The 13,941-nt window shown below is 28.4% G+C and overlaps 2 protein-coding genes across 4 annotated transcripts; one reads left to right on the top strand and one right to left on the bottom strand.

The window, feature by feature from the left end:
- Window positions 1-10,441: 10,441 nt before the first annotated feature.
- Window positions 10,442-12,006, top strand: LOC130663086 (prostaglandin E synthase 3). The gene is made up of 3 exons (XM_057462151.1): window positions 10,442-10,600; window positions 11,341-11,734; window positions 11,811-12,006. The coding sequence occupies exons 1-3, from the start codon at window positions 10,584-10,586 to the stop codon at window positions 11,940-11,942; spliced, it is 543 nt and encodes a 180-aa protein (XP_057318134.1). The 5' UTR covers window positions 10,442-10,583; the 3' UTR covers window positions 11,943-12,006.
- LOC130663088 (INO80 complex subunit C) lies at window positions 11,942-13,891 on the bottom strand. Of its 3 annotated transcripts, none has more exons than XM_057462155.1 (4): window positions 13,790-13,891; window positions 13,213-13,393; window positions 12,736-12,803; window positions 11,942-12,674 (listed from the first exon to the last, which is right to left on the bottom strand). In XM_057462155.1, exons 2-4 carry the CDS (start codon window positions 13,385-13,387, stop codon window positions 12,543-12,545), a joined length of 375 nt encoding a protein of 124 aa, XP_057318138.1. In that variant the 5' UTR covers window positions 13,388-13,393; window positions 13,790-13,891; the 3' UTR covers window positions 11,942-12,542. The 3 variants fall into 3 exon arrangements, with proteins under 3 accessions (XP_057318138.1, XP_057318136.1, XP_057318137.1); XM_057462153.1 differs by lacking the exon at window positions 13,790-13,891 and adding an exon at window positions 13,503-13,743 and having other exon boundaries at window positions 13,213-13,396; XM_057462154.1 differs by lacking the exon at window positions 13,790-13,891 and adding an exon at window positions 13,503-13,742.
- Window positions 13,892-13,941: the final 50 nt, after the last annotated feature.

Below are 13,941 nucleotides of genomic sequence, written 5' to 3'. Positions count from 1 at the left end.
AGATTTTTTTGTTTGCAACCACTCATCTTCTCATCAATCAATCATCATATTAAATTTTTATTGCCGCCATTATTATAAAAATTTTCAATGTTCAATAGCTTCGCTGCTGGTGAGTTCTGACATCAATGCAGAGACATAGGTGAGATTTTTTTTATTTGTGTAAAAAAACCACAGTGCTGATACTTATGTATAATTTATACTTTTTTTGCAGATCAGTTCAAGGAAATCAACTGAGTACTGTTAATTGAGAGCACGTGACTGTTTTTAAATAATATAAATATAGTAAAATAAAATGAACGTCTTATTCACTTGAATTATCTCAGCATCAGTTATCTTCAAAAATACAAAAGTGCTTCTGTTGACTGTGAGTATATGCTGCGGATGTTGGAGTTCGAATGTTAAATGTAATTTTTTGATGACAATTGGAGCCAAATTATCGGTGATGTTGAATCGGTGATCGGAGGATGATGATGATGATGATGAACCGGACGAACGAGCACAACAAATGTGAGCAGAGGCGAGGACAGAACAGTCACAGACGATTGCAAGCAAAGAGTTAAACAACGCGACAGTCGAACGACTACTAGACCGGTTGGTTGGTTGGTTGCTCGTTGGTTGTCTGATGATGTTTGGATGTAGTATAAAACACTGTATACCACACGACACGGATATCTGTATGTCTGACAATAAGAGTGAGTGCACATGACAAGAGCAGACCCAGGATGCGCATGTACGAGCTCAGCTCACGAGTTACATTACACTATTATATATTATATTATGTTAGATACAAGTTTGCTACTTTGCTCTACTCTACCGCATGTATGTAGAGAGTCAGTCCCTCGACTGTATGATACAACAACTAAGTCATCATGTGAAGACCCGAGAAGATTCAACCTAGCCAGGGGGTCATGTCGCTTATGCTTATATTTAGACTATTTACTTACTTAGTTAGAACTATTTGAGAGACTGGGATGAGGCATGAGAATAAAATATTAACATTTGTGTTTATCAATCCAATGGTACAAAAAAAGTCAAATGTGAGCTGATGATCGCAACCAAAATTTGTATGTATCAATTATTTGTTTTATACTTCAAATTTATGAATGCGTACACAGAAAAAAAGAATTTCTTGGGGCGAGTCAAAATTTTTTGACCCAAGAAATCCATTTTTTCTGTGTACATATATTAGAATATGATATATATTGTCATAATGTGGGAATAATTTTTTTTTTTAAAGATTACGTAAATTTAGCGAGACCGTGTGATATTATTAATTAATTTAATTAAATGATGGGTGATTCTATTTTAGTATAAGGTCACGAATACTTGTAATGTTAAATTTATGTACACGTTACATATATAAATTAATTGTGTTAATTTATTAATAGAATATCGTTTTAGGTTGATAAAAAAATGAGGGATAGAAAATTATTATTTGAAAAATTGTGTTTGACTGTCTGTTAAAATTTGGCGGGAATTTTTTTAAATTATTAAAGAATGTATTTTATTAATTAATTTCTAATTAAGTGTTCTAATATGGGCAGCCTGTTATGCTCAGACCTTAAATTTAAAAAATAAATTATTAATTCGAGGCATAGAATTTAATCGAGAGTAGAAATTTAAATATTTAATTATTGAGCTCAGTGAATTGTAACAAAAAAGTGTATTATTTATTTGATATTTTAAATTTAGAAAATCAATTTATCGTACTTTCTATTTTTTATTGTTGCATATCGGTATAATAATAAATATGTTTATAATAAAATAATAAATGATAATTAATCGCGGATAAGGTAAAATGAAAATGCTGTACGGATGTATGATAACATGGAAAAAGGAGAAGTTAATCGTGCTAATTGTTTTAAGTGAAAAATGTCAATGTTTAAATAAAATATTGTCAGAGTGAATGGAGGAGTGCCATAAAAAAAGGCAACATAGAAATGATGTGTTTAATCTTGGGGGTAAACATGACACGAAGTAATTTCCGCAAGGTTTTATTTATTTATTTATTACCCGATAGATAAAATGTATTCGTACATTCGTGCTCAATGAACCGCGTTACATTGCCAAGTAATGTCCTAATACTCCATTCTCATCCTCTATATTTAATCTTCTATGCCTTTAAAAAGATTTATTTCGCTGTTTCAAACCAGCACCCGAGTCTATCATTAAATAAATATCTCCAAGCATGCACAGAATTTAAGTTTATATAAATTAGAGATCATAAAAAAAAAAAAATTCATTTAATTAAATTTCTCAAGTTTATTTTAATTGCCCCCAAGATTTAATAATTGTATGTAAGGTTGATGACTCTGTTATGTGGTAATTGTTGTAATTAAAATTGTCAACTTATCAAGTCACATGTACACTAAAATTATACATACTTTTAAGTTAAATTACTGCGCGCTGAGTGAACTGAAAAATAATCGTGCGAAGAAGCACTAAGAGAACAGGTCAATGCAACTTTAAAAATAAAAAAAGAGGAAGTATATATACGTATATAAATACATAATATAAGTTAAGAAGCCACATGTAGTGTAGGAACGTAATCGTGACGAGCAAGTCGTTTATATATTTCTCTCGTTTCAATATCGGCTTATATTATTATATACTTTGAGATTCTTGCACCTCCAGGCAGTGCAATCGACCTACATCCCTTGATCGCGCTATCAAGTAAATACTGAATAATTTTATTACACTTTTAAATCATTATTATCATTATTATTATATGATACTATTATTTTGTTTATTTTGTAATATATTTTTTTACCTCGTTACCGCATCAAGTTACACGGAACTTTTTTACTCCTCTGATACTTATAATTTATTTTATTTATTATTATTATTATTATTATTATATATTTTTTTTATCAAGTAAAAGTATTTTCACTGCATTTTATTGGCGTTACATTTAAAGAATAAATAGCAATTGCAGTTTCATATAAAACATCAGCAAATTTTACAAACATGTGGCGAGACTGGAGACTGGCGCATATCCGTTTACCATGGAATTTTAATCGTACGTCATAAAAATACACATGTGTACTGTTAATTCTCCCGAGTAATTTTTATTTTATTTTAAATCAAGAATTAAAATTTCAAATGTAAAAAAAAAATTAATTTTAAAAATTCTCATGAATTTTTTAGAAATTTACAACTGTAGTTTTTTATTTTAAAAAAATAAACGGATGTTTATTGCTGGATGCTGCTAATTTTGAAAAAATTAATTATTTTTAATTAACATTAAACTGCAATATCAATAATTATTTATTTATTTATTATTCAATAACGTTTTAAAATAATATTCGCGCAAATAAATGTGTGTATTATACGAGTCGACACAATGTTGTTATTATTTTAAGTATTACTGCGTACATAATGATAGTATGAAAATGACAAGGAATTATTTAGTCCCGTGTGGTGGCCCGTGGGCCATATTCAGGCCCATCAGGCCGAGGCGCCCATACAAAAAAAAATGACATGGGCGCGTCTTTTTACATTCGATGGTATGCAATCATTATATATTTTTTTCAGGTCAAATTTTTAACAACTGCATCATATTTTTTTAACTTCTCTGCATTTTAATGCACTGTAAAAAATTGCGGATTTAATCCGGAGTTAATGCGGAGCGGATGGCTGTTTATTTAATCCCCTCGGAGTGAAATTTTCTCCGCGGGGGTTTATTTTAATATTAAAATTCCGAATCGAAGTGTGCGCATTGAAATAAAATCCATATCACTCCAAAATCACTCCCCTAAAAAACAAACTCCATTTTTACTCCGAATGCGGAGTAATTTTTGTGAAAAATTCGGAACTCCAAGTGATGGAGTGAATTCGGATTTAAATAAAATCCAGTTTACTCCCGATTTTTTACAGTGAAATAAAAAATTTATAAGTACGGGTCAAAAATAAAACTTGATTCAGGCTCACTTCACTTATTTTCTTTTGAAATTATCGATTTTCCAACGATTTGTCGATAAGATCTCGACTTTTTCGACTTAAATTAAATTTTTTTCAACTTTTTGAACTTTCTTCATCTTAGTTTGAACTTATTCGTCTTTACTTCGAGCACGATAATCATTCACCTTAGTTTTGACATGCTGAATCAAGTCGAAAAAAAATTTATTTATTCGTCTTACTTTCGCCTTAATATGTAAAAATTATTTCACCTTAGTTTTGACTTTTTCGTCTTAAAATTTAAGTCGAATAAGTCTAAACCAAGTCGATTTCGACAGAATTTCAACTTTTTCGTCTTAAATCGTGACTAAGTAAGTCAGTTAAGTCTAGACCAAGGCGAAAACTCACTATATTTCATATCTCCGTAAATAAAAGTCAAGTTTGTCTTATGAAAAATGGCTCCAAATTTCGACTTTGTAAACCAAGTCTAAATCAAGTTTTATTTTTGACGCGGGTATTAACTATACAAAAAAATATAAATATGTGATAATTAAATATGTGAATGATATTGAATTGTTTTCCCGTAAAAAATAATAGTAAAATATCTTCAAGTGTATCACGAGGTGAAACTAACACTCAATAAATCTCAGTGAGTCTATTAAATAGCGGTATATTGTGAACACACGTAGACAGGAAACCACTCGTCTGCTACCGGAACCGACACCCTTTCACAAGTAAACCACACGCTATATTCTCTTTAGAATATTCCGTACATATCAAGTGTTAATAATCATAAAAATAATAATAATAAGTCATTTTTAAACAAAAGAAACTGTAAAAATATTGTAAACAAACGGACTGAAGAAAATTTTTCTACTTAAACTTTATTATAACGAATAATAAATCAACTATGGACATTACTGGTACTTAAAATGGATAATGATGATGAAATACGGTAGAAAATTTTTCATTATGAGTAATAAACTAAACACGTAATGTGTTTCTGCTGGAGAACTAAATAAAAATAAACTGAAATATGATATTTTATTATGAATTTTTACTTAACTTTTTAAATAAATTACATTGAACAGGTTGCTAAGTTTTTTATTAGCATAAAAAAAATGAACCGTAAATAAAATATGGGTTTTAATAAATTGAATTGTCGAAACAAGATGCGCATTATAATTAAAATATTTATTAGATTATTATATAAATTAAATAGGAAATATTTACATTAATAAATCAAATAAGTTGTGTTAAATATGACAAATAAATAATATTGAATAATAATTTACAAATAAGAAACTATTTAACTGAAATATTAAGTCACGTAGGAGAGTTATTCCCTTTAATACAAATCGAATTAATTCATCCGTAAATCATTTACTGTTTTATTCAGCCGTGGAAAATTATATATAAATTTATATATTTATATGTTCATGTTATAATCCCGTAATGTGGATGTGTAGTAACAAGTAACAGTTAATACTAATGTATATATATATATATAAATTTAGTAAAATGTTTGCATGCCGTGGGATCAAGTGTACGAGTATCTGAGACTCCTAGGAAACCTCTGGACTCTCCAGACTGTATCAAACTAAACTATCAACTACTCATGTAGATATATAGATATATATATATAATAATAAGATGTATATGTTTGACGTAACACTTTCACCCCTCAAGCTGTTCTTCTGGAACGGACATCGGCCCCGACACGCCATGCAAATTCATCTTTGCATTCTGTATGCATTCATCACTTCCTTTCTATTCACTTATTATTATTATTTTTAAATACAAATACTTGAAAATATCTTTATACGTTTCGTTAATTATACCGTTAATTAACATTAAAATTTTTTTGTTATTAAACAAAGGTAATTTAGCTGGCAGAGCACCCGGTGCGTAACCGAATAGGTCCGGGTTCGAATCCCGTTAGGGAACCGCCTGACTTTTCTTGATTTATTCAAAACTTTTTATCAGCGCGGCCCTATCTGTCATTGCTTAGGGATTTTAAATTGAATAATATTGTATTTATTCAGTTACGTAATAACAAAATATTAAAAAATAAGGAATATGATCTTTAGAATTTATACGAAATCAACTTAATGACAAATATATGGATGCTTATGTAAAAGATATAATAGAAAATCGTGTGGGCTTGACCAATGTAAGATGCATTAAGTGTGACATAAGACTTTCACCCCCGGATAAATACTAGTGTAGTGGGAGTTACTGTCCATCTCGATATGTAGTCAACAGAATAAATTTATAAATATATAAAGAGTCTTGTTAGTGGGATTATATTTGAAATAAATAAATATCAGACAGATATAAGAATTATGTACCTGATATCCTGATTCCTGACTAACTAATATCTTATTTAACATAATTTTTAAAAAATTCAAACTAATAATAATAATAATAATTATGTAATAAAATAAAAGCTGGTTGAACTTTGCGCAGCCCGCGTTACGTGCTGATCGGACTCACGGCGATCCCTCAGGTATCTTTGTACCTCTCCAATAATGAAATATAATCGTGAGAAGTTCTCGATCGACTTCTGCTTGTTACTAAAACTCTCTACGGCTATTAGTATTTAAAGACTTTACCGACTATCGTTTTATTTTTATTTAAATACAGCATTCAATTAATACGCAACATGACGAAAAAAAAAAGAAAAAATTTTAATGCTCTTACGTGTTTCGAAAATTTCTATGAAATATATGAATACTTAATACCATTTAAGAATCACTGTAAATTATTTTTTATAGATAACATTTATTATTTCATAATTATTTTAAATTGTAACACTTTTTGATTTTATCATTATTATTATATTTAATCCGATTACGCTTTCTTGACAATTGGATATTAAAATTTAAATTTTGCTCCCGTTTTTAATAATCATTTTTATTATTTAAATCTACTGAAAATTCTAATGACAGCCGTTTAAAGGAACACGTGCATGTAAAATATAAAATTACCATCTAAAAAACTTTACCCAAGCGGCACGAAAAAAAATTTTTGAATTTAAATCAACAATTGGGTACATGGTAACAAATTATCTCTTTAAATTTAACAACAAGTCAACAAACTTCTTTTTGTGCCGCTTGGGTATATACATAAATTTATGATAGAAGTAGCATTTATGACCACTGCTCCATTTTTGAACATTCAATACTTTATTTTAATTAATGAAAAAGTATTAAAAATAATTTTTATTGTAACAGTCTGATAAAAAATATCTCTGTACACATTTTGAAAATTAATTATGTCATCGCGTATTTTACAAATTATTTTATTTTAATTTTTCAAGTGTCAAAAACTGGCCCTAAAGTGGGAAAAACGGTATCTTTACTATCTGAACAATTGACAAAAAAAATGACTAGACTGACTTGAAAAATTAATTCCCCAGGTTCAAATATTTGGCCGAAATCGCATCAAAGTCGTAGAATTTTATTAAAAAAGGCCGAAAGTTGGCTGATAAATTGAGTAGGTCTTTGCTCGGCCATAGTATTTTTTTTTTTTTAAATAAAATTATAAAACTTAGAAAAATTTCAAATTCAGCCTTTTTGGGCCTTATCAGCCAAATTCCAAACTAGATAATTTTCGGCCTAGAAAAAATTGTATCGTTTTTTGGCTTTAAATTTTTTTACCTGAGTTCCAACAAATTCTACAATTACTATCATAGTATTCAAATAAAATTCATTAGTTTCCCATTAAAAATTTTTAATTAAATAAAAAAAAATGTTATTGTTTTTTTTTTTTTTTTTTTTTTCAAATTTAATTACTAGTGTATTTCCTGACTAAAGTACACTACGGTGTATGGATATGGTTTATTATAGACAAGATAGACGCACGTACAAACTCGAGCGGAATAGGATATTAAAAAGTAGGGGATAGTAGAAATAACGGGTCTTACGAAAAACCACAAGTGCTACTTTTCTTCTATTCTCTTTTCTGTATTATACTCCAACTGGTGTTAGTTTTTCTATTTGAAGAAATACATATCCACAATAACAATAATAACTTAAACACCATAATAATGTAAGCTAAAATCTTTCATCACAGTAATTTACAGCAATGATCAACATTCAACATCATTTAAATTTAATCATCAGCAAGTACACACATTTAATCGAAAATAACTTTCATTTTCATTTAATTGTGCGGTTAACCATGTGATGAAATAAAGTCTCATTAAATATATAATATCAATTAGATGATGCACATTAAGTGTCAGGGGCTCTTGAACTTATTATTAAAAGAGTTAATTAATAATATAGGTTACATATTTTAAAATAAGATGTATAATGATAATTGCCCGCCTACTGTTCATCATCGCCTACATTTAATGTGCGATGTGATGAAAGTTTTTATTTTTATAATAAATTAAGAGAACGGCCAATTAAAACCCAATTATTTTTTACTAGCCTTGTAACAAATTGCTGTTTACTACATACTTTGTTTTATTATTTTTATTTCTTAAAATATAAAACTGATAAATAATTAAAATATTTTGAAGATTTAAATTTTTAATTTTTCGCGCTAAAAAATTTATTTCATTATCTATTGAAAACAAAAATTTTCCTGGGGCGAAAAAAAATTAATTGCGCGAAATTTTTTCCAATTCAAAAAAATCATATTCAGTGTATTATTAAACGACGGATGTTTGCATGACAATTGAAATAAAAAATTACAGAACTGATTCATCAATTCATCATACATAAAATTATTTTTCTCAATAAACTAATAATAAAAATGACAATTAATTATACTAAATAAATAATTATTTAACTAATAAATAATTAATAAATCTAATTGGTTAATAATCTATTTGGCATTGAGCTATAAACGTTTAAAAAATAAAAAGTTTATATGAATGATAAGCTATCAATTTTATTTCGGTTCGTTGATCATTTAATCAGATAAATTTATGCGGATATTTAAATTTTATCTTATGTATGTTAAGTTACTTCGCAATAGTTAAATATGGTAAATTTTAAATCTCTTAAATTTATCATGTTCATTTGTCATATACATACAGAAAAATAATAAAACGTTAGTATGATGTGACTCACGCACCTGTAATCACTGTCACACCCACATACGTTTTAAAAACAATAATAAATTATTTTTATAACAAACATAAACTTATAAATATTTAAATCTGTCATATTATTTTCATTTTTTGACAAAATTAATCTAAATATTCAAATAATTAATTTTAAAAATCGTAATTCAAAGTTCAAATAATAGAAACTAGAAATCCAAGTGAAAATATTTCAGATAAAGACTCAGTGAAACTCTCTAATCAGGACTGATAACTCGATAAGAGTATGTGTACATAGCCTGTATACATGTCTCAATATAACAATAGCATTAAAAAATTTAATTGTTATTTAAAAAAAAAAACTTACAGCATATTTGTCCTTGTAGAATAGCGAGCTGGTCGACATGTCGTTAATGATAACTTCATTAACACGTAGGTTTAATAATTAAAACACGCGGTATCCCATCATCGCTAACCAACCCCAGATCCAGATTATTTATTTAACTTCAAGTCTAGTTTATTTATTCAATTATTTTTTGCTTGTACACATTCAATATTCAGTGACGATTTCCCTCCTTCCGGCCACACAACACTCAAAACATTTAACACACGTGCATAATTTGAACACTTCTCTTACTGACTGAAGACTTCTTGTCTCTTGAGTATGATAACAATGATAATGATAATGATAATGATGATGATTAGCTTCAATGACAATTGAACTCGATGAACTTTCTCTTATTAAATAAAATTCCCGAATAAAATAAAACGTTACGAGTTATTGGATAGCGCGTAAACCGGCAGGTAGGCAGGTACTTTATTGTATATCACCTGAATTGAAACTGCTGGAGAAAGAGACTGGTGTACTGTATGTATGTCCAGTTAGTTCGTAGCTTCCACCATCAAGTTTAAGCAGAAGGGTAAACCCCACCATCATCAAAACATATTACACACGACGATCACGGTCTACACGATCAGAAACGAGAGAGTTAAATTACTACAGCCTAGTGTAGTCATCACATCACTACACAAGATATATAAATATATATAATATAGTATACAATACATTGAAATGAAATATTGTCAAGAGTTAATGTCGAATGACCTACAATTTACAATAACTGATATTTCTTCCTTTTCCTTTTTTACTTCCTCTCCTTTTTTTCAGTGAACTTTATTGTATATCTATCCTGATCCAATATCATATTTTCAAGGACAAATTTTAAATGTCCAACATACTTTTACTTTATATTTTACTTACAAATTATAAAATATAAATATGTAATTTCATATTTTAAACATTAATTGTATTAATTATTTATTTATTTATTGTTATTTTGTATTTTAAAAAATTTATAATTTGTCGGTCATTTTTGACATTTGAATTTTACCGCGCAAATATTAAATATTATTTCGAATTTTTCAACGGAAGTGTCATTTCCTGCGCGGTAATTCTGATTGGCGGATTGCTCATGCGCACAATCTAAAAGCGATATATGTATAAACAAAACGAGATATATCGAATCTGTATATATCGAACCGCACGGCGCGATTCACATTCAGTACACTGTGTTTGTTTCTTTCTTCAGGGATAAGTAAGCGTTTGTTAAAAAAAAAAAAAAAGAAAATGAGTGGAGACAAAAAGTAAGAGAATTAAAATATTTATTAATAAATATTTAGATAATAGTTTTCATAAATAATATCAATTATAAAAGTATTAATATTTATAATATTATTTTTATTTATTGTAATTTAATTTGTGTGCCGCCCCGTGGCTTCGAAAAACCGCCATGTTGCTAAATTTTCGTATTGATTCACGATGAAACTTCTAGAATAACCGGCATTTAATTGCTATTTTTACAGCTAATTAACTGCTCTAGTTAAAAATAATTTAACTTTATTTTAATTGTTCTATTATTATTTATTTAATTATAGAATTTTGTATGGTTGCTATGTAAATAATTGTCGCTTAAATAATGTCGATTACCGAGACAAATTGTAACATGAGCTGCGTCATATCTTGTACGGTTTCATATTAAACTTATAATATATCGATACAAATAATTATCAGAGTTACATTCTCTCATGCTAAATATATTAATCTATTTCTTATCGCATTTAACATTTCCTTTTGTCATGATACATATCAATTTATATCGTCATTGTGAATAGTAATGACTAGCATTTTTTTTTTCTGACTTCGATTGTTTTGCCTTCTAACCTGTACAAAGACCGCGTGCTTTTTTTTTTTATTGATTTCTTAATTAGTTTTAGTTTGAGATTATATATAACGACAGACATATGAGCTCAGTTAAGATGATTATTATTATTAAGTCATAGTGATAAAAATAAAATTTTTAAATAATTTTTTTTTTGTTACCCAGGCTTACACCGCCACCGGTTCAGTGGGCACAAAAAAAAAACCAACTCTTAATCACATTTGGTTTGGAAGACTGCAAAGACCCGACATTAAATATTGATGCGGAAAAAATTTACTTCAAAGGTGTCGGTGGAACTGATCAAAAAGAACATGAGGTTACTATTAATTTATACAAAGAAATCGACCCGGAGAAGACAACTAAAAATGCTAGAGGAAGAAATATTGAAATTATATTAATGAAAAAAGAAGAGGGCCCCTACTGGCCACGACTCACCAAGGAAAATAGCAAATTCCATTGGTTGAAAATTGACTTCAACAAGTGGAGAGACGAGGATGACTCTGACGGCAGTGCCAGCGATGATGGTGTCCGAGGTGGAGGAGGAGGAGACTTAGAAAGTGTAATTATTTTAGTTCTTTTATTTCTTAAGTTTTTAAATTTTTTTTACTTTTAATTTATTATTTTTTTTATTGCAGGTAATGCGTAACATGGGATACCTGTCCGGCAATGGAGACATGAAACCAAATTTGGATGACTTACCGGACACGGTTGATGACGAAGAGGTAGCTGATGATAGTGATGCGGAGGAACTTCCTGATCTTGAGTGAAAATATTTAAAAGACCAAAAAGTAAAAACGTTTTTAAATAAAAAATAAAAATAACAAAAAAAAACATGAGGACTTTAACTTTTCCTCAGCGATCGCGACTTTTATAACAAAAAAAAAAAAAAAACTTATTATATACGTAAGCCCTCGTGACATTAACAGTTTTAAAATTGCAAAAATAATCTTTTGCAACTGACGAGGGTACCGGTGACGTATTAGCGAATTTCCCTGTCCCGCGGCCACTTTCAGTTAAAAATGATAAATGAGTAAATGAAAAACAAAATTATGATAACTAAGCAATGATAATAATAATAATAATAATAGTAAGTTAATCAGCAGGACTATTGAATGGCTAGTGGGTAAAGTAAAAAATAGAGTTCTTTGAATTTATTTCCTCTTCGTTAATTTTTATTTAATAAAAATAAGTTGTAATAATAATTATAATATTAATAATAAACAAGCTTTTTTAATAATGATCAATCGAACGTGTAAAATAAAGGTATAAAAAATGTGAAAAATAAAAAACTGTGTTCAATAATTATTATTTCTTAATTTTTATTTAAATATAAATATTAATTTCAGTGAATAAGACTTTTATTTAAATCAACCCACAATACTAGAAGCTCCTCGTAGTGCTAAATAACCAGCAGTAATATCCATCGGTAAACTTCTTACTGTTGCAAATTCTTCAGCAACTGCGTAATAAAGTTTTGTCTGTGGATCTGTGTACCGTGCCTGCAAAATTAATCAATTTTCATTTTTATTCTTTCCATTAATTATTAAAATTTTTTTTTACCTGCAGCCCTGATATGTCGGAATATTTCTTGGCGGGTCGAAAACTTGGTGGCGCGTTTATTGAACTATCTAATTAACAGTAAAAATAAATATAATTACTTTTAAAGTAATTATTCTAGTGGGTTTGAATACCCCCCCTTCCCCCAAGATGAGGGTGAATGTAGCAGACATCAAATTTGAAACCATAAATAAATAGAGTAAATAATTTTAAAAATGCACTTATTAATTTTAAAATTTTTTGAATGCGCATTTTTTAAAAATTTAATTTAATTAATTAATTACTCTATTTATTAATACTTTAAATTTGATGGCTGCTATACTCACACTTATGTATCTAATCTATATATTTTTTGATTTATAAAATATCAAAACAAATTATAAATTATCTTGTTGAATAAAAGATAATTTTTTGGGGGAATGGGTTTTGAGAGGACAGTAATTTAATCTAATTATATAATAAATATAATAATAAACGTACAATGAACGAATCCAGCAGGCCATGGTAAACTTTTTTCTTGAGTTAAAACTTGTTTCAATGACCGCCAAGTTCTTTTTTTACCTGACACGCTCATAGGACGAAACTTTTGTTGGAACTCTGGATTTTTAAAAACTGGCATTGGTTTTTTAACTTCTGTTACTTCTTCACTTACCATTATTTACTGCTAAAACAAAAAAAACGTTTATTTATCAACATAAATATAACCTCTTAGCTACACAAATTTCAACAATCAAAATGTCACACATTCAAAATTTAAAATTTTTACAAACCTTTTGTCTACACAAAATTATTTAAATAAATATATGAATAATAAAAAAAAAATTTTGTATTTTTATTTGTTGGAATTGTTAAGATTTTTGAATAATTTTTGACAGCAGCAACTTTCGCGCAAGCATGCGCAGAATTCATTCAAGCAAACATTCATTTGTTAAACAAATTATAAAGTAAATAACAAAAAATTTATTGATTTTTGTAAGTTACATATTTACATAATTTTCAAATATTTTATAATTATTATAATAATAATTTAAGTATTTAGTTAATGATAAAAAATTACAGATTAATTTTATTGACGGCCGTAAGTTGCGATGATGACTTGAGTGGTTGCTATGCTCCAAGGACGGGCTCCGGGGATTGGGGACTGAGGATTGAAATCAAAATCACCTTACAATAGTCGTGAAGGTCATCGCAGTATTCAGTTTCAGTCGT

The sequence above is a fragment of the Microplitis mediator genome, chromosome 2 (assembly GCF_029852145.1).
Source record: "Microplitis mediator isolate UGA2020A chromosome 2, iyMicMedi2.1, whole genome shotgun sequence".
Lineage (NCBI taxonomy): Eukaryota > Metazoa > Arthropoda > Insecta > Hymenoptera > Braconidae > Microplitis > Microplitis mediator.
This window is presented reverse-complemented; position numbering and strand designations above follow the sequence as displayed.

Excerpts from the sequence above, each read along its gene's own strand:
- LOC130663086 (XM_057462151.1), top strand. Across the intron at positions 11,735-11,810 it reads GAGGAGGAGACTTAGAAAGT|GTAATGCGTAACATGGGATA; the intron begins GTAATTATTTTA and ends TTTTTATTGCAG.
- LOC130663088 (XM_057462155.1), bottom strand. The coding sequence starts at position 13,387 with ATGGTAAGTGAAGAAGTAACAGAAGTTAAAAAACCAATGCCAGTTTTT. Across the intron at positions 12,804-13,212 it reads GCCTGCTGGATTCGTTCATT|ATAGTTCAATAAACGCGCCA; the intron begins GTACGTTTATTA and ends ACTGTTAATTAG. Across the intron at positions 12,675-12,735 it reads CCGACATATCAGGGCTGCAG|GCACGGTACACAGATCCACA; the intron begins GTAAAAAAAAAT and ends TTAATTTTGCAG.